Below are 27,676 nucleotides of genomic sequence, written 5' to 3' on the forward strand. Positions count from 1 at the left end.
CCAGAGAGATCTGATGGATCAAAGAGCTGGGATGTGCCATGTAGAAGTGTTCCAAAACTAGGAACAAGTTATTTGGAGCTCTCCTGTCTTCGCAAAGCCACCCGAGACAGTATTTGTGATTCTGGCACAGGAGGCTACAGTGCTTCTCAAGGTTCCACTCTGCCTTCCTCAAGGCATCCAAGCAAGGGATAGTCACCAAAAGCAGGGCTGCTTGATTGACAGTAACTGCTCAAAGCAGCCAAATAATAGGAGCTGGGAATACAAGATTCAAGTTGGTCTGGTCCCCAACATCTTAACGCATTGGAAAGATAATCCACCATCAAATTGTGATTTTAAAAAAGACCTATCATTGACATTGACATCCTTAAGAGTATTTAAGTAAGACAAACACCTGCATGAGTGCCATAAAGAAGGGCAGGACCAGTATGCCAGTCTCATGTCATCTTGTCAGTGATGACACAAAGATGTCTCTATTATATTCATGTTTTCCTCAGGAGGGTTGTGAAGGGATCCCGCCTTTTACCTTCACTAAGGATTAAGAGAATGTGTAAATCTGAGTATTCTAATGTTAATGAATTACGTTAGCCACTATTGGAAGAAAAAAATTGCTCAAGTGAAGGTCATAGCTATAACTTGAAAATTCTTGGTTTGTATGAAATTTGTTGAATTTTTCCATATGTGAATTTGAAAGCTAGTTTGATGTAAACTAGTATTACCATTTCAGAGACCCATAGACCCTAAAGGGAACACAGCAATCAAAGGAAAAATCACATCAGGTTCTTTTTCTTTTATATTTATTCAATCCACCCTAGAGAATCTTTATTTCAATATGTGGTTTAATCACAACTTCCTTTAAACAATCCCATCAAAATTCCATCCTAGATGCCAGAAGCATCCCTTGGTACAAGTGAGGGCTAACCTAACCATGTGTGTGTTCTTCCTCCTTTCCTGTTGCCTGGTTTGCTTTGGCCTTCCAGGCAATTTGCTCCAGAATATTTTAGACAGGGCTTTATCATTTTGCTTTCATCTGCACTTCAGCCCTTACTTACTGATGTATGTTGCTAAATACAGTTACACAGGGAAATCTTTTCCTCCTGTGGCATTACAAGGTTGAGGAGTACTGTCACTTCAATCCTCCAATGGTTTTGTCTGTTTCTCATTTTCTATATCCATTGAAGCTGCACCACTGGAGGTTTCTCTTGCTTGGGAAGCAGGTTTAGAATGCAGAGCTTGTATCCTTTATTATAGTGTGTCATTGGATTCCAAGTGAATGGTTCACTAACACCAATAGCTTTTGTTCTAAGTAAGAGTTTTGTATAGATAAGCTGTCATTTATCCCTCAGATTAGAGGTAAATACTATGTCATTCACTTTCTCCTATGGTAGAACAAATTATGATAGATGGGGTTGGGATGGTGTAGGTTAATTTTATTGGGGAGAAATCACTTACATGAGAAACCAATAACCCAAAATCAGCACTGCAAGCATCCCATATCAGCTTGAAAGACCCCCAAAGAGGTACTTTGGTAGGAGGAGACCCCCGTACTCAGGAACCAGCGAGACCACGATCTTGGATGCAAGAGGCTTTATTGGAGATATGGGTAACCGGGCGACTTAGCTTTTCTGAGGCCAAGCGCGCCGAGCCAAGGGAAAGGGGTCCTTATATAGGGAAAAAGGTACAAGCTAGAAGCAGGGATTCTATTGGATAATTCTAATGAGGCATTGTACAGAGCTATTCCCATTGGTCAAAGTAAATGAGGCGCTATACAGGGTTATTCAAATGAGGCAAAGTACAGAGTTATTCAAATAAGGTGAAACACAGAGTCTTTCAAATGAGTCGAAATACAGAATCATTTCTATTGGATGGTTCAAATGAGACACAGAGCCATTCCAGATCAGCATATTCTCAAGGTCTGGTGTCTGGTACAACAGACTCAATTCCCCCCCCCCTCCGCGTCCAGATGGCTGACCTTGGGGGCGGAGACCTTGGGACGGAGTGTTTCTCATCGGGCGGGGGCTCAGGGGCAGGGCTCCAGGCCGGCTCACTTGGTGTTTGTTCTCGTGCCGGCCCACCTGGTGCTTGCCCTCGTGCTGGGTGTGCGGCGGGTGGCGGGGGAAGTGGAGGCCGCCAGGGGTGGGGATCGGGGAAGCCGCCAACAGGAGGAGGAGGAGACAAACTTGAGAAAGAAAGGGCTAAGGGGCAGGGGTCTTTCAAGCTACCATACCAGAACCCAGAGAGAGGGCCTCTCCCTCCCCCAAGACCAAAATCCTACATGCTCACATAAGCACCTGTGTCCATGCCCAAACTGCAAATTCAATTCTTTATATATTTAAATCATGTGATGTAATACTTTTAAATATGCATCAAAAATAAAATATTCACAGTCAATATATTTAACATATTTATAAATTCACATATTTACTAGTAGTTTTATCATGTGGGAGATCCTTAGAATTATACAGCATCTTAAATTTTTTCCAATATTGAGAAAGTTTTATCAATTCTCATGTGTTACACAGAATAATCCTAAAAGTTTGGGTTGTGGCTAATATTTCCCTCATATTGCTTGCTTGCCAAATAGTCCTGGGAACTATTATTGTACTTATATACAACCTGAGAAGTTTTGGATTACATTTGTAAGTGGGTGTATTTAGTACTGTGTTTTCTACATTTAATTTGTAACCAAACACAGCACAATGTCTCCAGCTTCATTGATCTTAATCCAAAAGGTAGAATTTCCATCTTGTAAAGGCCAAATAGCATTACAGTGTTGTCTAAAATCAACACAAAAAACCTTTATTTATAAATTAAAATTTGTAAAAAGAAATAAAAAAGACAAACTTGATTAGAAAACAAGGAACAAAATCTGTACCTGAAGTATGGAAACTTCCAAAGCTCTTTTTGCATTTTCCCTTGAGGAATGAAATCTCATTAGAGAAAAGCACAGATGGCATAGACTCGTGTCTTCTCTCTCAGTTTTGCTCCAGAGGAGAGGGTATTTATTTTGTCATTTCTGACTCACAGAGCTTATAAAACTGAAGTTGTTTATTATGTAAATATGATATCATCATGAGTTTCTAACTACAAAATACCCATACGTTACAAATACATATAAGAAACTATATCATTGCATTCTGTGTCCCTCTCTCCTTATTTTCCCTATTAAATGGCATAATTATTTTTAATTTGTAATATATCATTAATTTGAACCTATGAACATGGTGGGAGAAAATGTCGACCACATAAAGATATACTGTCAAGCACAACTACTTAAATTCCTTATGGCAGATCCCCAACTTTATGTAAATAACTTGATTTATACCTTGAAATAGTTTAAAATGTATCTCTACTGATGACACACCCTTGAAATTAGTGATGGAAGTGTCCATGAAACTTGAGAGTCAAAGTTTTAAAGGTGAACAACTAAAATTGAAATGTTGAAAACATTTCAAAACACACTTGACACAAACAATATGAATATAAATGCAGATACAAATATAATAAAAATAATATTTGAGTAAAAATGTTCTGTGCATTTTTATGGAAAAAAGATGCTAACTTCTCAAGATTTGTGTGTGTGTGTGTGTGTGTGTGTGTGTGTGTGTGTGTGTGTGTGTGTGTGTGGTGATTCCACTGGTATATATTGTGTGAACATTTATTTCCTGGAGAATAAGTATCCTCTGATCCTCCCAGACAGAGCACTGATTACTGAACAAAGTAATGATCTCATGCAATGCCATCCTGTTGAACCTCAGTTTGCTGGGCCTCCTTGCAGAGGATGGATGAGGATACCTACAGGATCCTGTGTAACACCTATGGTGCTGCATCCCAGACAAGCATCAATCCTGCTTGCATGATGACTTCCCCATTAGGTACTTAAATGTAAATTTACCTTCTATAGCTAAACTTCCACAGTTTATGTCTTCTACCACCTTAGAAGTTTAACAGACTACATACAGCATGAGCAGAAGCACATACTGCCGGGAGCAAAGAAGGGGTCTCTGGGATTTCAGGCAAAGGTCTAAAGATCTTTCTTGAGGAAACAGTCTTTCTACTGAGAGTCTATTTCGAGTACTCATAGCTGCTCCAATGAAGGGACTAGCTATTATGGTCAGAGGAGAGTGTCCTACCACAAATATGTTCCTGACACTCTCAGGCAGCATGATAAACACAGTAGTTCATGGCAATTTTTAAGAAGCAGTAATGAAGAAGAGACAATTGGTTTATTTTTAGTAATTAAGCTCTAAAATGAAGTATCCTTATAAATCAGGTGCTCATAATGTTTTTCTGTAGAATTTATTGTCTTAACTGAATCTGACTATATTAAAGGGTGGACATTTTAACTTAGTAATTGAAAATCGATTAAGCCAAGGCTGTTTCAGCAAATAGTGGTTTTATGGGTAATATTTCACAATTCATTGGCACTTTGCTAAGTGGAAATCCTTTTTAACTTTCATGAAACTTTTTCATCATTTTTATCATCTATAATAAATATACACTTTCACTAGAATAAGGGGCAATGTCTTAGTTTTCTTCTGCCAAAACCAATAAAACAATGTTACATTTCAAGGCAATCAGGCAATCACTTTGAGAATTATATACTGTACAACTCTGTGAAAGTTGATAGTATGGTTTTTAATTCTTTTAAAATTATGTGCAGAGATAATTTTCAAGGTGGACCAACAAGAAAAAAGTAAAATACTTGTTGACTAGGCTGGTGATGAGATTTATCAGACAGTGGGTCTGGGATGAACATGAATGATTACTTACATCTCTGCTTCCTCAGGATTTTGATTCTTGTTTTGTTGTTAGTTTGATTCACATGTGGGCTCTTCACCTGACTCAACCTTGTATTAATCACCTTTGGTTTACAATTTCTACCTGTATTTCTACCTACTTACTGTAACTTCCAAAGTTGAACATTTTGTGTGTAAGGAGTTGTAAAGACACAATCTCTTCTTCTATGTACTTTCAGAGGTGATTATGATATCAACAGCACTACTGTGATGAGAATCCAACAATGGGCAGAGAATATTTGGAATTCTCATCTATATTTCCTATGGGTTTTTGCTTCATATGATTATAGGAGAAATGTCTAAATATCAAATATCATTTAATACATCAAATATATGTGTTTCAAAGATGCAGGCAGTACTTCCTAACCACCTATGATTAGGGAAAACTCCTTAAAGTAGATTTTGCCTTTTATCCCTTCAATTGGAAAAATAAAACTGGAGTCAACAATCATCAGAAAATCACCAAACTCATTTCTGTTCTTAATTCATTGTTGTACTCTTTATCCCGTAGACTATTTTGAATTGAAAATTAAATTTTAAATTTCTAAAATGTGCTACATTTAAAACATGGAACTGTTGGATCAATATTCATTCAAATACATTATTTGGTGGTTATTTCTCTCTATTATATGGTCAAAAAACTTTAAAAATAGATTTTCCTATACAATATCTTCTAATTCTGGTTTTCCCTTTGCCACTCCTCCAAGTTCCTTTCTATCTATCCTTACATCCATATCCAAACCCTTTCTGTCTTTCCTCAGGGGTGGAAACAGGCATTTAAGGAATGGTAATGAAATAAAGCAAATAAATTTGAATATGCAGAACAACTAAACAGGATAAAGAGCCAAAAGAAAAAGCAGAAGAAGAGTCTATAGATGCAGAGACACACAGATTTACAGATTAAGCATTCTTCCAAAAAAAAAAAAAGAACAAAGACAAACAAAAAAACCCACAAACTTAGGAGCAGTAACATATTAACAAAGCACCTGTAAAATAGAAAAACAAACAAATAAGCAAAGGGAATAACAGCAACAAAATGCCCTGACAACCTTACAAGATAAAGAACTCCCAAGGATGCTTCTGATTTTGTTTTCTGTTGGCCATCTGTTGCTGGGCATGTGACCTAACCTTAAGAGTACTTCGTTTCCCTGGTGAGGCTCTATTGCAGAAAACTAATTTTTCATTTTCAAATAGTTGTCAATTGGAGATAGCTTCTAGTTTAGGGATGGGGACATATCTCTACTCCTCCTCTCACCCCTAGGACCCTGTGTGGTACTGACCTTTGTAGGCCTGTGTGTGCTGACAGTCTTGTGAGAGTGGTCAAGTGAATGAACTCTTGATAATATCACAAAGAAAGAAGACTTTAAACTCTTTTTTTTCTTTTTTTCTTTGAATTAGAAACAAGATTGAATATCATGACAATCCCAGTTCCCTTCTCCCTCCCTTCTGCCCCTAACACCCCCTCATTAAAACCCTACCTATCACATATCCTTTCTTCTAATCTACACCTGACTCAACCTTTCTGTTCCCTCATGACCTCTGCATTCTTCCTTTTCTTCCCATTTCATTCTCATAGCTCCCTACCCCCTCTTCCTGTGTTCTCAATTTTCTCAGGGGATGGTGACCTTTTCCCCTTCTCAGGGGGACAAAGTTTGTCTCTTTTAGGGTCCTCCTTATTTACTAGTTTATCTGGCACTGTGGATTGTAGGATGGTAATCCCTTGCTCTATGTATAAAATCCACATATGAATGAGTACATATCATGTTTGTCTTTTTGTGATTGGGTTACCTAGCTCAGAATGGTTTCTTCGAATTTCATCCATTTTCCTCCAATTTTCAAGATTTCATTATTTTTTTCCTGCTGAGTATTACTCCATTGTGTAAATGTACCACAATTTCTCTATCCATTCTTCAGTTGAGGGGCATCTAGGCTGCTTCCAGTTTCTGGCTATTCCAAATAGTGCTGCTATGAACATCATAGAAACAGATGTCTTTGTTGAATAAATGTGCCTAGGAGCTGAATTACTGGATCTTGTGTTAGACTGATTCCCATTTTCTTGAGGAGTCACCATACTGATATCCAAAGTGGCTGTACAAGCTGGCACTCCCACTAGCAGTAGAGGAGTGTTCCTCTTTCTCCACATCCTCTCCAGCATAAACTGTCATTAGTGTTTTTGATTTTAGCCATTCTGACAGGAGTGAGATGGTATCTCAGAGTTGTTTTGATTTGCATTTCCCTGATGGCTAAGGATGTTGAACACTTTCTCATGTGTCTTTCAGCCATTTTAGATTCCTTTATTGAGAATTGTCTATTTAGTTCTGTACCCCAATTTTAATTGGATTGTTTGGTGTTTTGGAGACTAGCTTCTTGAGTTCTTTGTATATTTTGGAGATCAGCCCTCTGTCAGATGTTGGTTGGTGAATATCTTTTCTCAGTTTGTGGGCTGCCATTTTGTTTTGCTGACTGTGTCCTTTGCCTTACAGAAGCTGCTATGTGGACAATTTTCTATGGAGTTTCATCATGGTCTTCTATTTAACTGATGCAGTATCCTTACCAAATGATAATTAATTAGCTACATTTCTTTAAATAAGAAACTGACTCATAAAACAATAATTTCATTTAAATGCAGAACCCACCAAACAATGCTAATAGACTTCAGATCCTATAAGTCTACTTGTCAAGTCTGGGTCCTAAGTTGTTCCAGTAAATTCACTATTGTAGAACTGTTTATTATGGCAAGAGAAAGAAAACACAATGTCCACCCATTAAATTGTAACTCAGAGATATATAAAAGATATTATTTGAGCTTATTATATTTCATATATTATAAATAACCCAGAGGACATAATGCAATAGAATATTAGATTAGAGAAATATTAAAAAGTCTTCTCTTAGCTTACAGTTCTGCAAGCCACTGCATGGTTTTTGTAGGGAAACAGGAACAATAAAGCTTGAAGCTCATCATTGGCATCTTCTATTGCCCAGGTTTTTGATGGTCAAAGTTTCCAGAGAAGATGTTAAAACCAATGAGAGTTTCATAGTCACACTAAGTTTCTTATAAGTGTTTATATTCAGAAGAACACGACATGTTTAAAATCTGTGAAGTAATTTAACCATATATGTGAATGGGCAATTCCTTCCCCAAACCTTATATCTTACCCTATTATACAAAGAAAAGGGACTAGAAAGCTGGAAGGAAGGAGTTTGGTTACTTTTAATAATCCACTTTGTAGTAACTTGATTTTGAAATGTAAAATTATATTCTAGTTTGTGAGCACATCAAATTGAAAAAAATATTTTCTGTGATTATTTTTATTCTGAGCATTTCATACCTCATAATGCAATCAATGTCAGCTGAATTAATGACATCATTAAGTTGCCACTGAATCATCTAGTGATTTCTGATTTGTTAGAAATTTGCAGTTTTAATATACAAAATGCAATTGGAGAAAATCGGCTATGTTTAACATTTGTTGGTATATTAAGCTGATGTATTTCCTTCATTTTTAAATTCTGTTTGAAAGCAAAAAGGAAATGCAAACCTTGGGGTAGGAAAATACATCAGAGAGACCAGGACCTGTGAGGATTTTCATATTTTCTTCATATTCAACAAGAAACAAGTAAACACAATGGAGGTCAATTAATACACTGTGAATGAACATGGCACATTGGCCTCCAAAAGACAGCACACTGTGTTCTTCAAGTCTGAGAAGAGTCTTTGTAATCATCTGTGACACTGAGACACCAGTCAACTGTAAACTGTCCACAAAGGAGTTGGTGTGGTGATTCAATAAAGTGTATGTGTCCACACAGTAAAAGTGATAAGAATGTCATCATCCAGTTCATAGTGCCCAAGTAAAAGAACAAATGTAGGAAAACGCTGGGCATTTAAATGTTCTATACTCTAGGGTATTAGTAAAGAATTGCTTAGACCAGGAAGTGAATAAATGAAATAATTTCAAGCATCATACTTGTCAGAGTGCATGGTATGTTAAAGACATCCTACCTATGCATCTGTTCACAGACTTTGGGGTAATAAAGTGCTTCATAGTAAAATTCAATAGGGACTTAGTAATGTTCAAATTTCAGCAAAATATTAAAGAGGATGAATGAAGTTCGGAGGTTGGAAATAAAATAATAAGTTAATAAGACAATGTACATAAGGAAACAAACTAACAAATAATCCATAAAGAACAAAAATGTACATAAGGAAACCCATAAAGAACAAAAAGAAAAATAGTATATTTTGATGATTAAAGTTCTCTAAAGCAACCTGTGGGGAGAAAATTAGGTCTTGGATTTGAGTCCTGGCTACAATTACAACAAAAGTGTAGATCTTTCTGAATACAGAGAGGGCAAAATAAATAAGAATCTAACTTTTCAGATCTTGTCCTTTTCCACTTCTCCAGGGGACCCTGTATATCTCTCTTCGGGTCCTCCTTGTTCACTAGCTTCTCTGGCAGTGTGGATTGTACACTGACAATCCTTTACTCTATGTCTAAAATCTATATATGAGTGAGTACACACCATGTTTGTCTTTTTGTGACTGGGTTACCTCACTCAGAATGGTTTTCTTTAGTTCCATCCATTGGCCAGCGAATTTCAAGATTCCTATTTTTTTCATTGAGTAGTACTCCATTGTGTAAATGTGTCACATTTTCTCTATTCATTATTCAGTTGAGGGGCATTTAGGTTGTTTCCCAGTTCTGGCTATTACAAATAATGCTGCTATGAACATACTTGAACAGATATCCTTGTTTATGAATGTGCTTCTTTTGGGTATATGCATAAGAGTGGAATTGCTGGATCTTGTGGTAGACTGATTAACAATTTCCTGAGGAATTGTCATACTGATTTCCAAAGTAGCTGTAGGAATTAAGGGACAAGATCTCCCGTGCAAATTGGGTGTATGGGGGAGAGGGAGCTAGGAGAATGAGAGGGGTAGAAGAGGAAGGGTGAGGACAACATGAGGGGGGAGGAAGATTCAGTTGGGGGAAAAATAGAAGAGAGCAAGAGAAGAGATGCCATAATAGGTATAAAGAGAAATGAGGCACTAGGGAAATATCCAGAGATCTACAAAGATGACACCAACTAACAATCTAAGCAACAGAGTAAATGCTCCCTTTAATGCCCTCCCCTGATATTGAGATTGATGACTAAATTGTATGCCATGATGGAGCCTTTATCCAGCAGCTGATGGAATTAGACACCCATAGCTAAACACTGAACTGAACCGGAATCCAGTTGCAGAGAGATAGGAGTGATGAGCAATTGTGTCAAGGCCAGGCTGGTGAAACACAAAAAAGAGCTGAACTGAACAAGGGAGAGCTCTTGGCCCCCAGACTGACATCTGGGAAACCAGCACAGGTCTTATCCAATCCCTCACGAGCATGGGTGTTAGTGAGGAGCCCTCAAAAATCTATTTTGCCTCTTGTAGTAGATCAATACTTATCCCTAGCATAGGAATGGACTTTGGGAGCCCAATCCACATAGAAGAATACTCCCTCAGCCTAGACACATGGAGGAGGGCCTGGGCACTATCCCAAAAGATATGACAGACTCTGACGTTCCCCCATGGAAGGCCTCACCTTCCCTGGGGAGCAGAAAGGGTATGGAATAGGTAGGGGTATTAGGGAAGAGGGGAGGGAGAGGGAATTGGGAATGACATGTAAAATAGTCATGTTTCTAATTTAAATTAAAACAATGGGGGGGGAGATTCTAACTGTTCTAAATTTACCAGAGATGGCAAGGGAAAATTTTGAAAATAGTCAGGAAATTGTAACACAAGTCCAGAGTCTTGGCTTAGATTTTTGGAGCATTTGCTTCTGGTTTTCCTTATTTTTTAACACAAATTTAGGATTTCTGGATGTAGCTGAATGCTAGAATTCAAGTTTCTGGGTTTTTCCTGCTGCACGCATGTCCACACATAATTACACATGTATACACATGCACACACACACAATTTGAAGATACTATATCTGAATAATTAAAAATTTTATTAGTTTATAATTACTTTCCTCTTGTCAATATTTCAAATATGTTATGCATTGTTTCAATTGCCTTATTTTTTCCAATAATGCCAGGGCTGAAATCTTTGATATCTAGACCTCACTCATACATATCAACTGGACTTTGGATGAGATACACCCTAACCAAATGGTCATATTCTCAATGTACTTCTTTTATCTTCCACAAAGCCCTGAATATTGGTTTGGTATATAGGCAAGTTCTTAGCATGATCCTTATATTTTTTTAAATAGCTTTAGAATTTGAGAAATAACTGATCCAATGACTTAGTCAAGAACTCACAAGAGAACATTAAGAGGCAAAAAAAATAGAGTCTTCAATTGCAGCCTTGAGTGAGCAGGATGCTCCTACCCAAGAAGAAATGTGATAGTTGGGAATCTGTTAAATCTCATATGGTTTGAGTTACAAAAGTTTAAAATTGAAAAGAATTGTGTGTCAGGTATATTGTGGTGGTGCCTCTGATTTACAGTGGAAAATGTAATAGCATTCCTCAATTATAAACCATAATTATCCATATGGTGAAGCATCACAGATTTCTTGTTTCTGTCCAGTTGCATTCGGTGTTGATCTCTTTAACTAACTCCCTTTAGAAATATTTATGAAGGGAAATACTACAAAAGATGAGGCCAAAGCACTCTGTTGGTAAGAGTGATGACAGTAAACCATAGGGATGGTTCTTGATCAGTAGAAAGATGTTTGTATGTTCGTTGGAACATCAAGAAAAAATAGTGTTAAAATAAAAATGAAGGGTTCTAAATCAACAAAAAATAGCATGCCTTTCTAGCTTTATTTTAATGGAAGAAAAGGTCACTGAAATCTTAATCAATGTCTCATTTACTTTTCCTTCAGCCATCATATGCAATGTTAATTTTCTTTCTGGTTCAGGCTTTGTTTCATAATCAATTCTGGTTATTTTCTTGGTGTCTAACATGGATTATTCTTAATAATTCTCTGCAAAGAGTGACCCAAAGAATCAGAAGCATGTAGTCAGCTGTGGTGCATTGCTTCACTTGGGTAGTATTTGTTCTACTTGATGTACAGTCTGTTTTAATGCATGATTCTGTTCCTGTTATTTCCTCACAGGGAAGGGCAAAATGGCTAGTAAGCTAGTAGAGAAGGTCCTTGGCATGAGAGTGAGGTGACAGAGAAGTCACTCTCAATTGGCAGTATTTTGGGATACTTCACAAAACACCAAAATTTTCAGTGCAAAGTCAAAGTAGCCCATATACACAGATACTAAAAATAAAATGAAAAAATAATTTATCTATTAAACCCATGTGCTACATTAAGGAATGTAAACAAAAAGAATACAAAGATACAATATGAAAGTTTTTTTTGTATATAAAATATAGCCTCCTCTTGCCAGATATATTGTAGCATACAGTGTAACGGTAAATCTTTCCACCAAGCTGCCTGAGCCCCGCTGCCACGTGGGCACCTGAAATAACACACAGAGTCTTATATTAATTACAATGCTTCTGGCCAATGACTAGGATTTCTTATCTGCTATCTTTGTCTTAAATATCAAGTAATCTGATCTAGGACGCCAGCCACATACATCCTCTCTTGTCGGGCTCACATGGCCAGCTCCCAGAGGAGAGAGGAGGAGGAGGAAGAGGAAGAGAGCAATGTCCTGCTTGTCTCTGCTTATATTCTGAGTCTGTCTGCATGTCACTTCCTGCCTGGATCACAAGACATCTCTTTACTACATTTCCCAGAATCCTCCTGAACACACATCTTGCTTCCCTATTGTCCAACAGTACTTTCCCCATGAATACAGCATGACAAAAAATAGCTTTACATATAGCAAATAATCAGTTGGCAGAAAAGAAATATGATATATAAACATTTAAGTAGGTAACGCCATTTAAAAATCTCCCTTATTTTAAAATTAGTACATATGTGATGGGGGAGGTCCTTCTGTGTATATGTTTGTCTTATTGGTTGATAAATAAAGCACTGTCAGCCAATAGGGGAGCAAGTTAGGCAGGACTAGCAGAGAAGGAGGATTCTGGCAAATGTAGGAAAATGATAGAGTCACCATGTTATCCCAGGGAGAAAGGACACATGCCACTGGCATCCTCGATAAGACTTTATAAAATGTATAGATTAATGGTTATGGTTGATACTTAAGACACAGCTAGGATAAGGAATCCTAGTCATTGGCCAGCAGCATTGTAATTAATATAAAACTCTGTGTGTTATTTGGGGGCACTAAAGCAGTAGGCAGAACCCAGCCAGCTGGTGGAAAGACTTACCGTTACACATATGTTTTCTCTTTAGCTATACTATTCTGCTTTACCACTATTTTCTTGCCTGTTTTTCCAAATATCTAAAAAGAAACTATAAAAGGGTTCCTCCATATTTAGTTGAGGGAAATTAAACATAGAGACTTCTTATTGCATATTCAGAACTGACTTGCCTATATAAAAGATGGTTAAGCTTATTTTAATGATACATATGTATATAATAAATTCAGTCAAGATGAAAACAATTTTGTTTCATATTTATTAAGATCAGATAAACTGATTTTTATCTCATGTGCTTTTCTTAAAATCTAACTTTTGTAGCCTTTTATATACATACATACATACATACATATATATATATATATATATATATATATATATATAATTCAAGGAATAAGATTCAATCAAGGACAATTGTGACCATTTACTGCAATAATTGGCATATTCTTTAGTGTTGCAGGAGTGAGAACAGCTTCAACTTTCTCTTTGAAATTATAATTATTCTCTTCATTTGTCAGTCCAAGACCTTTATGGAGAGTGTCATGTGTTCAAATACGCTTCATTCTTTTTCACAAATACCCCTCAAGTACATGAAGGTCAAAACAGTTGGGAGCGAGCACTCTTCGGCTATCTTTAGCTGGTACTCCTCACTCTCTAGAGAGACTCTCCACTGACCTGGGCCCTTAAGCCAAGTCCTGGAGTGCCATTAGTATCATGCCCTTTTCTCACAGTCCACTTGTAATCAGACATCTTGCCCAGTCTACTTGTCCTTAAAGATTCACTTCAAAATGCCTCACATAACATTTCCTTCACATCTTATTCACTGCTAAAATTCAGGTCAGGCTGCTGCAATTCCCATTATTATGCCTGTGCCTTCAATTCATCCCGCAGCCTGCTCTGGCTGGATCATACTTGACTTAGCAACAGCATTTGACACACTTGAACACTTGCTACTCTCTGAAATCTGTATTTGCTTCCAGCACGACACACCTCCTTGTTTTTCATCTTTTGTTCCTATTTTGTCTAGTATGCTTTTTTGTCTTTGTCTACTGGGTCAGGATTCAGTATTTGAGCATCTTTATATAGTTCTTTCTTTCTGAATGTCTTCAGGTTAAAGGTTTAAATTGATGCTAGGTTAAAGTGCCATTTTACTGATCCTGTGATATACTGTAAACTCACAGAATATTTCTTATGGCTGTTACAGAACAGGTTCAAACCTGGCCATAAAGCAACACACACACACACACACACACACACACACACACACACACACACACACACACACATGCATAACCCACCCCAGAAGAACTGGTGACTAAAATGTAACCACAAACACTGCTTACAATCACCTTGGTTGTGATTATTTTGTTCATATTAATGTGTGTGTAGATAACTGATGTTTATATAGACACCGGCCACTCATTAATAATATGAAATATAGTTTTGAAATGTTGACAGCACCATTATTTGTAATAAATATTATCTCTCCATCTTTTATTTGCTTGTAGTGCAGTGGCTACAAGTTGAACTAACAGAGATCCATCAACTCTTAATCCTGAGTCCTGAGTTTAAAGGCATGTATCACCACTGCGTGAAGTCTATAGCTTGTGGTTGCCTTTGCTTCCGAATCCTCAGTCAAGCTTTAATAAATCATAAATAACATATCACCACACTATTAGGTACTGACAAATGCCACATGTAAGGTTTTCTTGTTCGTCTTTTTGGAGGGGGTGGGTTCAAGACAGGGTTTCTCTGGCTTTGGAGACTGTCCTGGAACTAGCTCTTTTAGACTATGCTGGTCTCGAACTCACAAAGACCCACCTGCCTCTGCCTCTCAAGTGCAGGGATTAAAGGAGTGTGCTACCACCACCTGGCTGACATATAAATTTTTAAGATATGATTTTCTATAAATTCATATAATTTACCTGTTAACATTGCATACATTCTTAAAGGTTATAGAAGCAGAACATGCAAATCAAAAGATAAGTGCACCACCTTAAATCTTCTACCTGTTACTAGACTTACAACTGTGGGCATAAACCCAATGCTATTATTTTCCCTTGGTATTTGAAATGACTCCATTGGCATGTACAATGTCCTTAATTATCTTTCCTAATTTTTTTTTCCTATCATGAGTATGAGCTTCATGTGAGGAGTACTTTTTGTAAGACTCAAATGGAGTATGTGGTTTCCATTGAGTGCTATAACCAACAAAGGCATGGGCAGGAGGAACCCAAGGCCATTCTGAACCATTGTAATACTACATAGCATTTATTCTTAGAGTATACACGCACACACAATTGTCATTTTCCATTTCCATCTTTTCTCTGGCATAGTTTCCTTTTACAAATCTGGCTGTTCAATTGGTACTCTCTTTCTTTGAGTAAGTCTTCTGTTTGTTTGGAAAAGTATTGTTTTTTTGTAAGATTGCAATGTAATTGCATCATTTCCCCTTTCCCTTCCTCCCTTCCAGATTTCAGATTTCCCCCACACCCCTCCTTTTTCTCTTTCAAACTAATGGCCACTTCTTTTCATTAATTCATTGCATGTGTGCATGTGATGTAATTATAATCTCAAAAATACAATAAAAAAATCACATATACCTCATCAGTATGCAAAAATGTGAAAGTAGACAAAGGTGATTTTGCAGTACAATCACTATGTATATATCCAAAATAACTGGCCTTGATTTGTTTAGAAAATATATTGACTGCTGAATACATAAAAGGGTTTTATCTCGTCAGGTATGAAAATTAAACATTATAAAATAGGAATTAAAATACTATCATTTTACCTCACCAGCACATAACAAATGACATAGAAACAAACATGCATTGAGGCCCTAGCATGGAACATAGTTCAGTCCTTATTTTGATATGAACACAATCTTTAGTGGTTTACTTAGTTAACCAACAATGAGCAGGGACTTTGAGCTAGCAACTGAGCCCAGATGCTTAATTTATTTATTTATGAAATTATGAGAGCTAACATGTTTTTTAATCATACCTATCTATCTATGAACAATTTTCTCATTTCCAGGTCTGGCATTCTCTTTATTCTCAAACAGGTGGTAAATTGAACCCGTACTGTGCTGGGATGTAAAAGTAGCTTCATCGCAAAATTACCATGAGCAGTTCTGTCACCATCACTCTCAAACTCAGGGTTGATTCCTGTCAACATCTTTTCAGAGGCGAGGTTCAATTTCTTCTCTGCTGACTAGATTAGTCCCAACACATTTTTTTCTCAGTGAGTAATAGCTTTAAGGGAAAATGTGGTTTCCTTTTAAGTTTGTAATCTCAATGTCTTCTGTGATATTTTTCTTTATTAGTTAAATAAATGACACAATGGAAAAACAGAAAGGTCAAGTACTACCTGTTAACCTCTGGGAGCTTAGGCTATCATCTGTGTCTCTGTGTAGCTGTAGCTATGAAAAATAACTGGCAGTTTGTGGCTTACACAACCTTATCATTCACATGAGCATCATTTGTGTGTGTGTGTGTGTGTGTGTGTGTGTGTGTGTGTGTGTGTGTGTGTGTGTACACATACATTTATATTGCTTCTCACTTGCCTTCTTGCTCTGCTCAAACCACACTTCCAAATCCTTCATACCCTACATTATCTTCCACAAGAAGGTACAGCTTGATTGATCTCATCATACATCACTCAGTGGAGACAAGAACTTATGGATGCACAAATGTCTTGTTAAAACAGCAGGAGGGGAATCAGACAGTATAGAAGCACATACACCTATATAGCAATGAAGTAACCAACACAAAAATTTTTTCGTACTCCTAAATCAAAATTATATTAAAAATCAATGTGCAATGAATATTCAATGAATCCTCTAAATATACCTGAGAATTCATGTTATTTTAAAGCAATTCTAGAATGAAATTTGTATTAATATACATACCTGTCTTGTTAGTTCTGAATATATTGTTCAATGTTGTCCATCTGTGGAAATCAGTGGATTATCTTCTCACCAAAATGTATGTCCATGATATATCTCCCTGTATCCTAATACTAGAAACTTAATATAGTATCTATTTAATTTTATGTTAATTGGGATTTAGTACTGTAGACATGATTATTAACTAGATTGAATTGAGAGCTGATTGGGTTAACATAAAGAATATTCTGCTGTGCATTTCTTAGGGAATTTCCTAAGAGACTTCTTTACAAGAGGAAAATCTGCCCTGAAGGTGTATGGAACCTGGCTGTTGACTTTGACTCGGAGAGATTAAGGGGAACAAAAGATAATCAAAATTTGTAGAGATTTTTGTTTGTTTTTTGGTTGATTGACTTTTTTTTCTTCTTCTTTGCTTTTGTTGTGTGTATATGTGTGCCTGTGTGAGAGACACAGAGAGAGATGCAGAGACAGAAAAGAGGGATGTATTACTTCTTGTGTGTATCTAAGTCTTCTTTTGAGAATTTCTAAGGTGAATTTTACTTTGATATTTTATAGTCATTTATTTTTAATTCTGGAAATACTTATTTGCATAATTATCATGTATTGTTTTTTAGAAATATAATTTATAAATATTTACTCTGTGTGTATATCGTTTCTATGCCCCATAATCTTAATTAATGTAATGTTTTGTAAGTATTTGTTTGTTTTCTGTGATTTGAGGGCCTTTCTTAAATTGTGTTATATTCTAATATACCAAAGTATTCCCTCTGTATTTTTCTAGCACAATTGAATGTCAGTACCTACTTTTAAGTCTTTAATCCTTTAAAAATGCTTTAGCTTAATTCATGCTCAACTGCTTGTTTTTATTCTTTTGCCCAGGACCTCATTAATTCTTGCAATGTCTATTATACTGGTAAAAAACTGTTAGATTCTTAGCAATGAGCAAAAGAGAACATGTCTAGGTTACACATGAAGGAGAATATATGAGTTCTTGCTATAAATGTTTCTTGAACCTAACAATTTCTAAAGAAATTTGATTATATATGTGTATTTATTTATTTTTGTCTATTGGGCATGTTTATTCTATAATCTGTGGTGATATCTAATGAGCTAAATTTAAGTGAAATTTTTCTCTTTGTTTCTTATTTCCTGGTTAAAAATGCAAGAAAACACATTTGAGAAATGATGTTATATGAATACTATTTGTCAAGAAGCAAAGTTTTAAGGTCTTCCAATGAATGTGACTCAAGAAATCATGTCCATATCCACAGATGAGGCTTCAAATTTGAGCACTTATATTCAGTGGAGAATAATCCCAGTTATATGTGCCTCCCTATGAAGGGGATTGGAAAGCACAAGTGACAAGCTCAGAATGCAATGTGCAGCAATAAGGAAGGTGCAATAATTTACCAGCAATATAATAAAGAACAAAATGAAATGCTATGCAGGCGCTCATATCTGTTGATTTAAACCAGAATCATAACAGAAGAAAAGGCAATGATTCCTGCTAAAGCTGTACAAAAACACTGTTAGAAAAACACATCAGAAATTTACAGTGGATATATCAATTCCCCTACTGCATACTTAAATTAACATTTTTTCCTTTATTGGCAACATTTGAAGCCTACAATGACACAATAATTAAGTGATGGTTTATAATTTTTTCTTTAATAGTTATTAATGAAAATGCTTCATGGTTTGATCATATGGATTTCACTTTTTTCAAAAAGCACTTAGGCTGTAAAATCACTTTTAAGATGGTGCTGCAGAAAACCCACAGAAACAGTTGACCTGACATAGTGAGAGCATGGAGACTCTTGTCATAAAGCTGGGGAAACAGCATTGGACTGAACCAAGCCCTCTGAATGTGGGTGCCAGCTAGGAGGCCAAGACAGTCTATGGGTCCTCTAACAGCGGAGCCAGTCTTTATCCCTAGAGCACAAATGGACTTTGGGAGCCCATTCCCTATGGAGGGATACTATTGCAGCCAAGATACAGCAAGAAGGGCCTAGACCCTTCCCCAAACAATATGACAGACTTTGAAGTTCCCTGGTGGAGGGCCTCACTATTCCTGGGGAGGTGTTGGGGAATGGGTTGGGTGTGGTTGGGGGAGAACATGGGAGGATGAGAGGGGAAGGGAACGGGGGGATGGATATGTAAATATGAGTAATAATTAAAGAATTTAAATAAAAAATATTAAAGTAGAAAAAAAACTGTGGCTTTATATAAATTCATGACAAATACCAGAAACGGACAACCTGTCAAGCAACAATTACTATGTGCTTACATATAATATGTAAATATGATGTATTAATCAGACATATATGTGTGACCAAATTGATAGGGAATATTTAAAGGAAAGCCTTTGTGGTTTCAGACATTTTAATCCAGGAATAAATGGGTCAGTGTCTTTGTAATGGAGATGAGGTAGAACACTGTGGCCTTCAGAGCCTGTGTTAGAGGAGACTGCTCATTTTAGAGAAATGAGGCTGTAAACAGAACAAAAGTCAAATTCCAAAGTTAAGATAAAGTTTTCAAAGCCACCAAAACATCCTCATTTTTTCCAGGTAAGCCCTTTATGTTGACAATTGAACTAATCTATATAATTTGTTTGAAAGTTGGTATTTTTCAATGGGTTAAAAATCACATGTTAGAGAACAACTGCCAGGAACCAATCTTCTGTTAGAGACCACCTCATGCACACACAGAGGTGAAATCACCAGGATCCAATATCTTTAAGACACCATCTTACACACACAAAGAGGATGACATGACCATTATCAAATCTGTGAGATACCATCTCACCCACATACACAGTAATTGTTTAGATATGTCTCAGCTCAATCAAATTGATAATGAAAATTAACTGTAACATATAATTTATCCCAATGTTGTACATAGGCTTAACTTCAAAGTTCTGAAAAGGATGCATATTATCAGTCATGTATATATTCATATTTATGTTCCTCTATTTAGTGATTAGTGGTTAGAATGAATAGACGCCTTCACATTGAACTATTTTGTCTTAAGAAAGCATTCTCCTTAATGAGTTCTCTATAAAATGTAGTACCCTGGTGGAAGATGGGTAGAAAATGTATATAGCTATGTAGATTAATGAAATTGTATGTGTCCCTTGTGTGTATTTATTAGCAAAATGTTTTCGTCTTTAAAAATTATAATAATGTCTGTTACATCTATTCATTTGGGAGGGAGGTTGTGAACTTAGCTCTTTTTATATATTTCTACATAACAATATTGAAAAGTTTAATATTTGAAAATTTTGCTAAAAACAATTTTGAAAGATTTATCATACTGGAATGTTTGCCATATTTTAAATGAATTAATCTCTCCATGAATGTCATGTACTATGGTAGTAAAAAATCACTACATAGTAGTGTACATCTGGGAATACTGAAATTTTGACTCTCCATATAAAATTTAAAATTTACCTATCAAATTCTATAAAATTATTTCAGAGTTTAGAATTACATTTCAATGAATATGTAGATCTAGTTATAAAGAATTGATATTTTATCTTATTGCATGAGGAGAATATTTAAGAATTACTTCTGTCCAACTTGAAGATTAAACCTGAAGGTGTGAAACAGAAACTGATGTTTGCTTCATGAAAGAGAGACAAAGGGATGTGTGTTATAAATAGTGATAGTATAGACAGGTTAGTTGAATATAACCAGTTGACTGTGGCAAAGAAGTAAAATACACACAAAAAATAGTACTGACTGTGGTTCCTAAAATTAAACAATGATACAGAAACAATATAATTTGCTGTACTTCCACAATTCAATAGTAAAAACAGAAAAATTAATTCTGAAAATAAAACAAAAATGAAAAGACCAAGAGTTCTTATGCATTATACATAAAAATGAGCCCAAATAGAACAGTGTTAATTTAAAACTGAGAGTTTTCTAAGAGACATGGCACTCATCTAGTTGGCTTTGGGAAAGAAAGAAAACTATACAATCATAAGTTTCCTTTGCCATAGAGTTTTGTCATGAAGAAAAAATAAGTGAGCCTGAAGTTGGTACCATGGAGGAAAATGTTGCAGTGATAGACCGGAGAAGGCAGAGGTTTAGAGTAAGGGGAAGACTTCAGGATCCTGTAGGGAAGTAGAGGGATGCTATAAGTTGGACTCATTGTGCCATCCTAGTAAGATCTTCGGAGAATAAAATCCATGTGGACCATGGAGACTCAGCTCAAGAAGTGCCATACCAGAATGGTATTAATAACTGATTAAAAATCATTTGCATGATATTTTGACAAAGACTGTGACTGCTTTCTGTACTCTTGTTAAATACTTGCCTGAGGATAAATTCAAGAGTTTTGGACCAACTCAATTAGTAGTGGAGATTTTAAGATAGCCTAATATTTACTCTTTCATGTGGTCATTAGTGATCAATCTCATGCATTCCTACAATGACAAAGAATAAATGTGGCAAAAAAGAATTACAAAATGTATAATTTGAGGAGAATGGAGAATTTAATGTTGGACCAACATTTGTGCTGAAATCGAAAAAGAAATGAAATAAATGATGTGATACCCTCATGGTGAGACCTCTACCCAGCTAGTCCTGACACTTGTGAAAGAAAAATAGCACTAATTCTGTTGCCAGAAAAGGAAATCTTATGCAAATGTAATTCAAGGACAGCCAAGTTCCATCCCAAACAGGCAGTTTGATTTGTTAACATGATCCATGTGCTTCTGGCTTAAGAGTTGTGTAGGATACAAGAGTAAAGGGTTATGGGATCATCCTCCATGGCTAAAAAAAGCTTCTGAGTCCAGACATGTGGAAGGGATTGCCTGCATGCAGGCTTTCAAAGGCCATTGCATGAAGAAGTGAAAGATAAACCATAAATTTTATTAGAGAACCTAGGATGTTAGAGATGCCAAATTCTTGGGACGCTACCAGGGAAGGTGCATACAGGAAGTCGATTCAGCCCCAAAGAGGAGAATGTGGTGGCTCTCTGAATGAGAATAATCCCCCCACTCAAGCTCATATATTTAAATATATATTTCTCAGTTAATGGGACCCTTTGGATGTATTAGGAAGTCTAGCCTTTTTGGAGGAGATGTGTCATTTGAGGTTTCAAAATCTCATGCTATTCCCATTTAGCTCTCTCTGTTTTGTGCCTGTGGATGACAATGGAAACTCTCTGCTTTGGCCCCAACACAATGCTTTCCTACATGCCTTCATTCTTCCTGTTCTGATGCTAATGGACTCTAGCCCCAGAAACAGTAAGCAAAACTGCAACAAAATTTTTCTGCCATAAGTGCTCTTAGTTGTGGTGTCTTATCACAACAATTGAAAATTAGCTAATATTTTTTTGCCTTACTGCAATCATCCAAAATAAAAAAGAGAAGGCATGCCAGATGATGACAAAATATTTGCAAAATCTAAGGAAAGCACAAACAGTTTGATTGAGTTATTAGAGTGGCAGGGTGTTTGTGCAAACATTATCGTATTATGTTTCTGAAAGAGAGTGTTCCCAGAAAAGATGAGTATGTGAGTTGGAAGATTTGATCAAGCAAAATTCCTCAGTGAATACAACAGACAGTTACCCAATCTACTAATCGATTATGGAGAATATTAAATGAACGATGGGGGCATGGCTCCTGACCCTAGCTGATGGCTTGAGCTGGAACATCTTTGTTCTAAATGGATCGTTTGGTATTATCTCTCCTGATGGTCCTCCACTCAGAATGGGCCTGCATTAAACTATCATTTGTTTTGTTTTTCTAGTCAACAGATGGAGATTATAGAATATTTTAATGCCCACATGATGTGAAACAGCTTCTCAAATTACCTATCATCTATATATGTATGTGTGTAATGTTACGTATATATATGCATGCTTGCATCTATCCTCTCTATATATTTATCTATGTCATCTATCTGCCCATTACCTATCCACCTATTATCTATTATTATATATTAATTGTATTACTGTGTTTTCAAGAGAATCTTGACTCATACTTACTGTTATCAAATTACTATAAATCATACCAGTCAATAGCAATAAAAACGTAGAAAACAATGTCTAAAAATATTACAAAATCTTGAATAGGATTCTCACCCAATGCATTATACATGTGAAAATTAGAATACAAAAATGCTTATCATCATATGCCAATATAAGGAAATGCAAATTACCCCAAAAATTAAATTCTATTGCTTACCCAATTAGTAGTTGGAATAAAGAGCATTTATATCAACAATACTGATAAAATATGAGTATGTAATAAAAAAGTTGCTTTTAATTGCTGGAATTCCAAAATGTTATAATCATATTTGAAAAATATTTGTTCATTTTTACCAAAACATATGCTTGTATCTTGTGCTATAGTAGTCACTTTCCTAGTTATTTGCACACTTAGGTTTAAAAAGTGTGAGAATACTCTGTTAGTTCGAGGCCAGCCTGGTCTCCAGAGAGAGTGCCAAGATAGGCTCCAAAGCTATACAGAGAAACCCTTTCTCAAAAACCAAAAAAAATAAAATAAAATAAAATAAAAAGTGTGAGAATACAAAAAAAATAAAATAAAATAAAATAAAAAGTGTGAGAATATAAAAATCTGCACACAGACATGTATAGAAGTTTTGTGTATGATCACCAAAATACAGTAGTAATCAAGACATCTTTTGATATGTATGAAAATGTATAATATCCAGATTCAGAAGTATTTATATGCTGAGGTATTGGCATACAATATGTGCTACATCCTTATAATAAGTATTAGGATTAAAAGTAAAGTTCCAAGGTAAGAAAAATAAGGGAAAATTTGAAAATGAAGCAGATAGTCCAGATTGGAAACTACCATAGATTTTAATTATGTAATATTGTAAATGCCAAACAGTTCAAAAAGAAAAAAAAAACCTACAATGGTTGTCAGTGATGGCAGATTGGAAGATTGATTAAAAGAGGAAAAAAGGAGGTCTATGGTAAAGAAAATTCTTTGTCAGCTAGGCACATGTGGATATATACCATTGCATACCTTACAGAACTCCTAGAGAAAGGAAAATGAAAGGTCACCCTTGCTGTAACCTTGGAAGTTAAATGGTAATGAGATGTCCATGAAGACTGGAACAATCGCAGCAGTCTGAGATTTATCAACTGTATGTAATGCTGGGAGGCTGTAGAAGTGAGAAATATATGTCACTCAGCTTTATTTTCATTCCTGCTTTCACTGTAAGGGACATAGAATCTGATCTCAAGGTAAAACCTATACAAAAGGTAAAAAGAAAAGCTGTTAGCCACCTGTAGGTTCTTCAGGTCAGCTGCATCTAAGTTTGTTGCTAGTGCTTAGGTTATAATGAGATCACACTAACAAACTGTTAGACTATCTAATCCTTCATGTGTCTCTAATGGTTTCTAATATCTCATCACCATATTTAGCTATGTTAAAGAAATGTATAGGTTTAGATGAACCCAGGTCCATTGTTCCTGAGATCTCTGTGTTAATTTTGGATGTGACCTGTTCTTTCTGCAGTCAATTTGGCTACTTTGTTTCTTTCTAGTTGGTTCAGGAAATAGGTATAGAGAACAAGTGGGGACATACCTTGACTTCAGTGAATTTATGGGCAGGAAGCATTACCTATTTCCTTGTTAGGTCCTCGTAAATGACTGACATTAAAAATGATTGAAAAAGAGAACATTGTCATTTACTGTGCAATGATTGTTTTTACATTTAGATGTTTCTTTTATAAAATATCAATTTAAAAATTTCATGATAAAGATTAATCTGTGCAACATTTTATTCTTCTATGACATAAGCTCAATTTATATTATGTTTTTCTGTTTTATCAGAATATCAAATTGGGTTTAATTATGTTGGATTAAAATCATAGTTGACAGTACAACTATGACAGTACAAGCTTCCCTCTTTTTTATGTTTTCCTTAATAAAATTATCTTTATTTTTCAAATACTAGATGTGTACAGAACAGCTACCACTTACAAAACATTTTTATACATCCTTTTCATACTTGGCAATTTACATAAGTGATGAAATTGTTGCTTGTAAGAAAAATGCCATCATATTTAGCCTATGCATGAACTAGGTGAAGCATTTATTATCATACTGTTAGAATTTTGAAAGCAATCATTTTCTTGTCTGTTTACCATTGTAAAAGTTTCTCCCAAAAAGCTTAATTATTTGTTCACAGTGTTTGAAATTGTGATATCTTTTTTCTGGGTGCCTAGGCTTTCCAATCAAAATCACTGTTAATCTGATCAATTCAGTTGCAAAAGGAGATAAACAAAAAGCAAACAAAAGCATCATAATGTCCTGTATTTTAAACCATAGATAGATTCAATACTTCCTTTGACAATTCCAGCTTCTCTTCTTTTTTCCCCTTTTCTATTAGAAAGAAAATTATTTTATATGTCAATCCCAGGTCCCTCTCCCTCCACTCCTCCCCTTCCCCCCACTAAAGCCCTACCTATCCCACACCCTTTCTGCTCCCCAAGGAGGGTGAGGCCTTCCATAGGGGGTCTTCAAAATCTGTCATGTTCTTTGGGATAGGGCCTAGGGCAACCCCCTTGTGTCTAGGCTCAGGGAGTATCCCTCCACAGAGTACTGGTCCACTACAAGAGGCCTCATAGATTTCCAAGGTCTCCTCAGCTTCTCTTCTTTTTATTCTTGATATTGGTTATACAACTTTATTCTTTAATGTCAAGGTTTGTATATAAAAGTTTAGTAAATGTAGAATAAAGAAGTTGTATTGGGTAACTTCTAATAGGATGCAATGAAAGCTAATTGAATGTAAGTTTGATGGGCATTGTTGGGTCAGGTGGTTAAGATATGTTACTGAGGATGTTTCTTAAGTGTCTGGTAAGTCAATGACATGACTTAATGGGTAAAGATGGCTGTCCCCAAGCCTTATGACATGAGTTGGATCACCACAATCCTACATAGTTGGTAGAGAGAATATATATATTCACTAGTTGTCCTGTGACTTCAACATGAATGTCTTGGCTGAAGGGGAGCCACCTAACTCAGGAAACACACAGTGAAAGATATCTTACTTTGAGACAAAAAGACTGTTTTCTGATATGTGCATGTAAAGAAATGTATAAATGACTCAGTTTTTCAATAACAACACATTTTTCTAAAAACTATATTTCTTACTTAAAATTGTGCTTTTTAAAAAGTCTTTGCTGAAAATACAGTTCGTGTTTCTCAAAAATATTCTTAGTGTAAAACTTTTCCTGATTGTTTTCTAAATATTTGTATTCCAGGAGTCATTAGAACAGCTTTACATAACATGGACAGAGAAGCCAGAGAGCACTACTCAGTGGTCATTCAAGCCAAAGACATGGCTGGGCAAGTTGGTGGACTTTCGGGATCCACAACTGTCAATATAACCTTGACTGATGTCAATGACAACCCACCACGGTTCCCACAGAGTATGTACCTGTTGCCTATATATATGCTGCATTACTCCTCATTCATTTATGCAAAATAAATGGAATAACTGAATATATAATGTACTGTTTATCGAGTGAGAATATTTTATCACATCTCTGTTGCTTACCTTTGTGCTTGTGTCTTCATTAGTGATGTGTTGAGATACCAAATGACATAAAGCCTTCTAATTCTGAGACACAGCCAGTTCTGTGGTAAAGGTGAAGATTTCTGTTGACATAAGCTAGAGTAAAAGTGTTGTGATTACAACAGTAATGAAATCTTACTTGTTACAGAGGATGTATGTGTTACTGAAACATTCATGAAAATATTTATTATACATTTTGATGTGGGTGCTTCACCCATGAAAAGCTTTCATATAAAAGTTATGAAATTACATTTTTTAACAATAATTCATGTTATAAAATGTACACTTTCTTCCATGTATACACACACACACAGCACAATTGTAAATGTGGTTAAAACTGGTTAAATAAGGTTTTATTTCAGAATAGAATATAAATTTATAAAACATAATTCATAATGCAAAAGGCAATACAGAGGCAGGCAGATATTAATTCCATGCAGTTGGAAGTACTTGGGTTTACGAAAACCTCAGAGTGCCAATTATATAAATAAAATATAGTGTGGAGTGATTCGAGAATGGCAGTTATTATAGCCAATATTTAGTTGGATAATTGTCAATTTCCATGCCAACAATGCATGTAAGTTGTCACAGATATCTATTCTGCAAAGGCTGTTCAAAACCGTGATGAAGTATGCAATATATTGAACCAATAAAGGCTAAATGCAAGTCAGTGTCAGATGCCCATCTCAGACATATTTCTTCTTTTTTTTACACACCAACACTAGATATGCTGGGAAAATGCCTATTCCTAATACATGATAAGGCAGAATGAACTTTATTTCACCTGTATGTTTTATGAGCTTTAATAGTTTTACAATACCCCTGTTGCAACTTGTCTGAACTCTATTCTTCAAGTAAGGAAATTGTGGATAGCTAACTCTTGATGGATATTTACTCATGTCCCTCTCATTCTTATTCCCACAGGCATATACGTCCTCTGCTATGTGGAAGTCTCTAATTTGAATTTTTAGTTACCATAATTTTTAAATTGTTTTGAGTGAATAAATTAGTTGAATTTCAACACTCTTTCCAACAACCAATATTTAAAATGTTATTACTAAAGTCTTTTTATAATATTGTTTTTTTAATTTAAATAACATTTTTATTTACTTTACATACCAATTGG

At 35.7% G+C, this 27,676-nt stretch overlaps 1 protein-coding gene across 3 annotated transcripts in view; it reads left to right on the forward strand.

The window, feature by feature from the left end:
* The window catches only part of Cdh18 (cadherin 18), a 250,111-nt gene that overhangs the window by 139,520 nt on the left and 82,915 nt on the right, over positions 1-27,676 (forward strand). For all 3 annotated transcript variants that reach the window (XM_027400035.2, XM_035439153.1, XM_035439154.1), the window contains exon 4: positions 26,237-26,404. In XM_027400035.2, the coding sequence (XP_027255836.2) occupies positions 26,237-26,404 (168 nt within the window). The remainder of the gene's footprint in view (positions 1-26,236; positions 26,405-27,676) is intronic.

The sequence above is a fragment of the Cricetulus griseus genome, chromosome 2 (genome assembly GCF_003668045.3).
Source record: "Cricetulus griseus strain 17A/GY chromosome 2, alternate assembly CriGri-PICRH-1.0, whole genome shotgun sequence".
Lineage (NCBI taxonomy): Eukaryota > Metazoa > Chordata > Mammalia > Rodentia > Cricetidae > Cricetulus > Cricetulus griseus.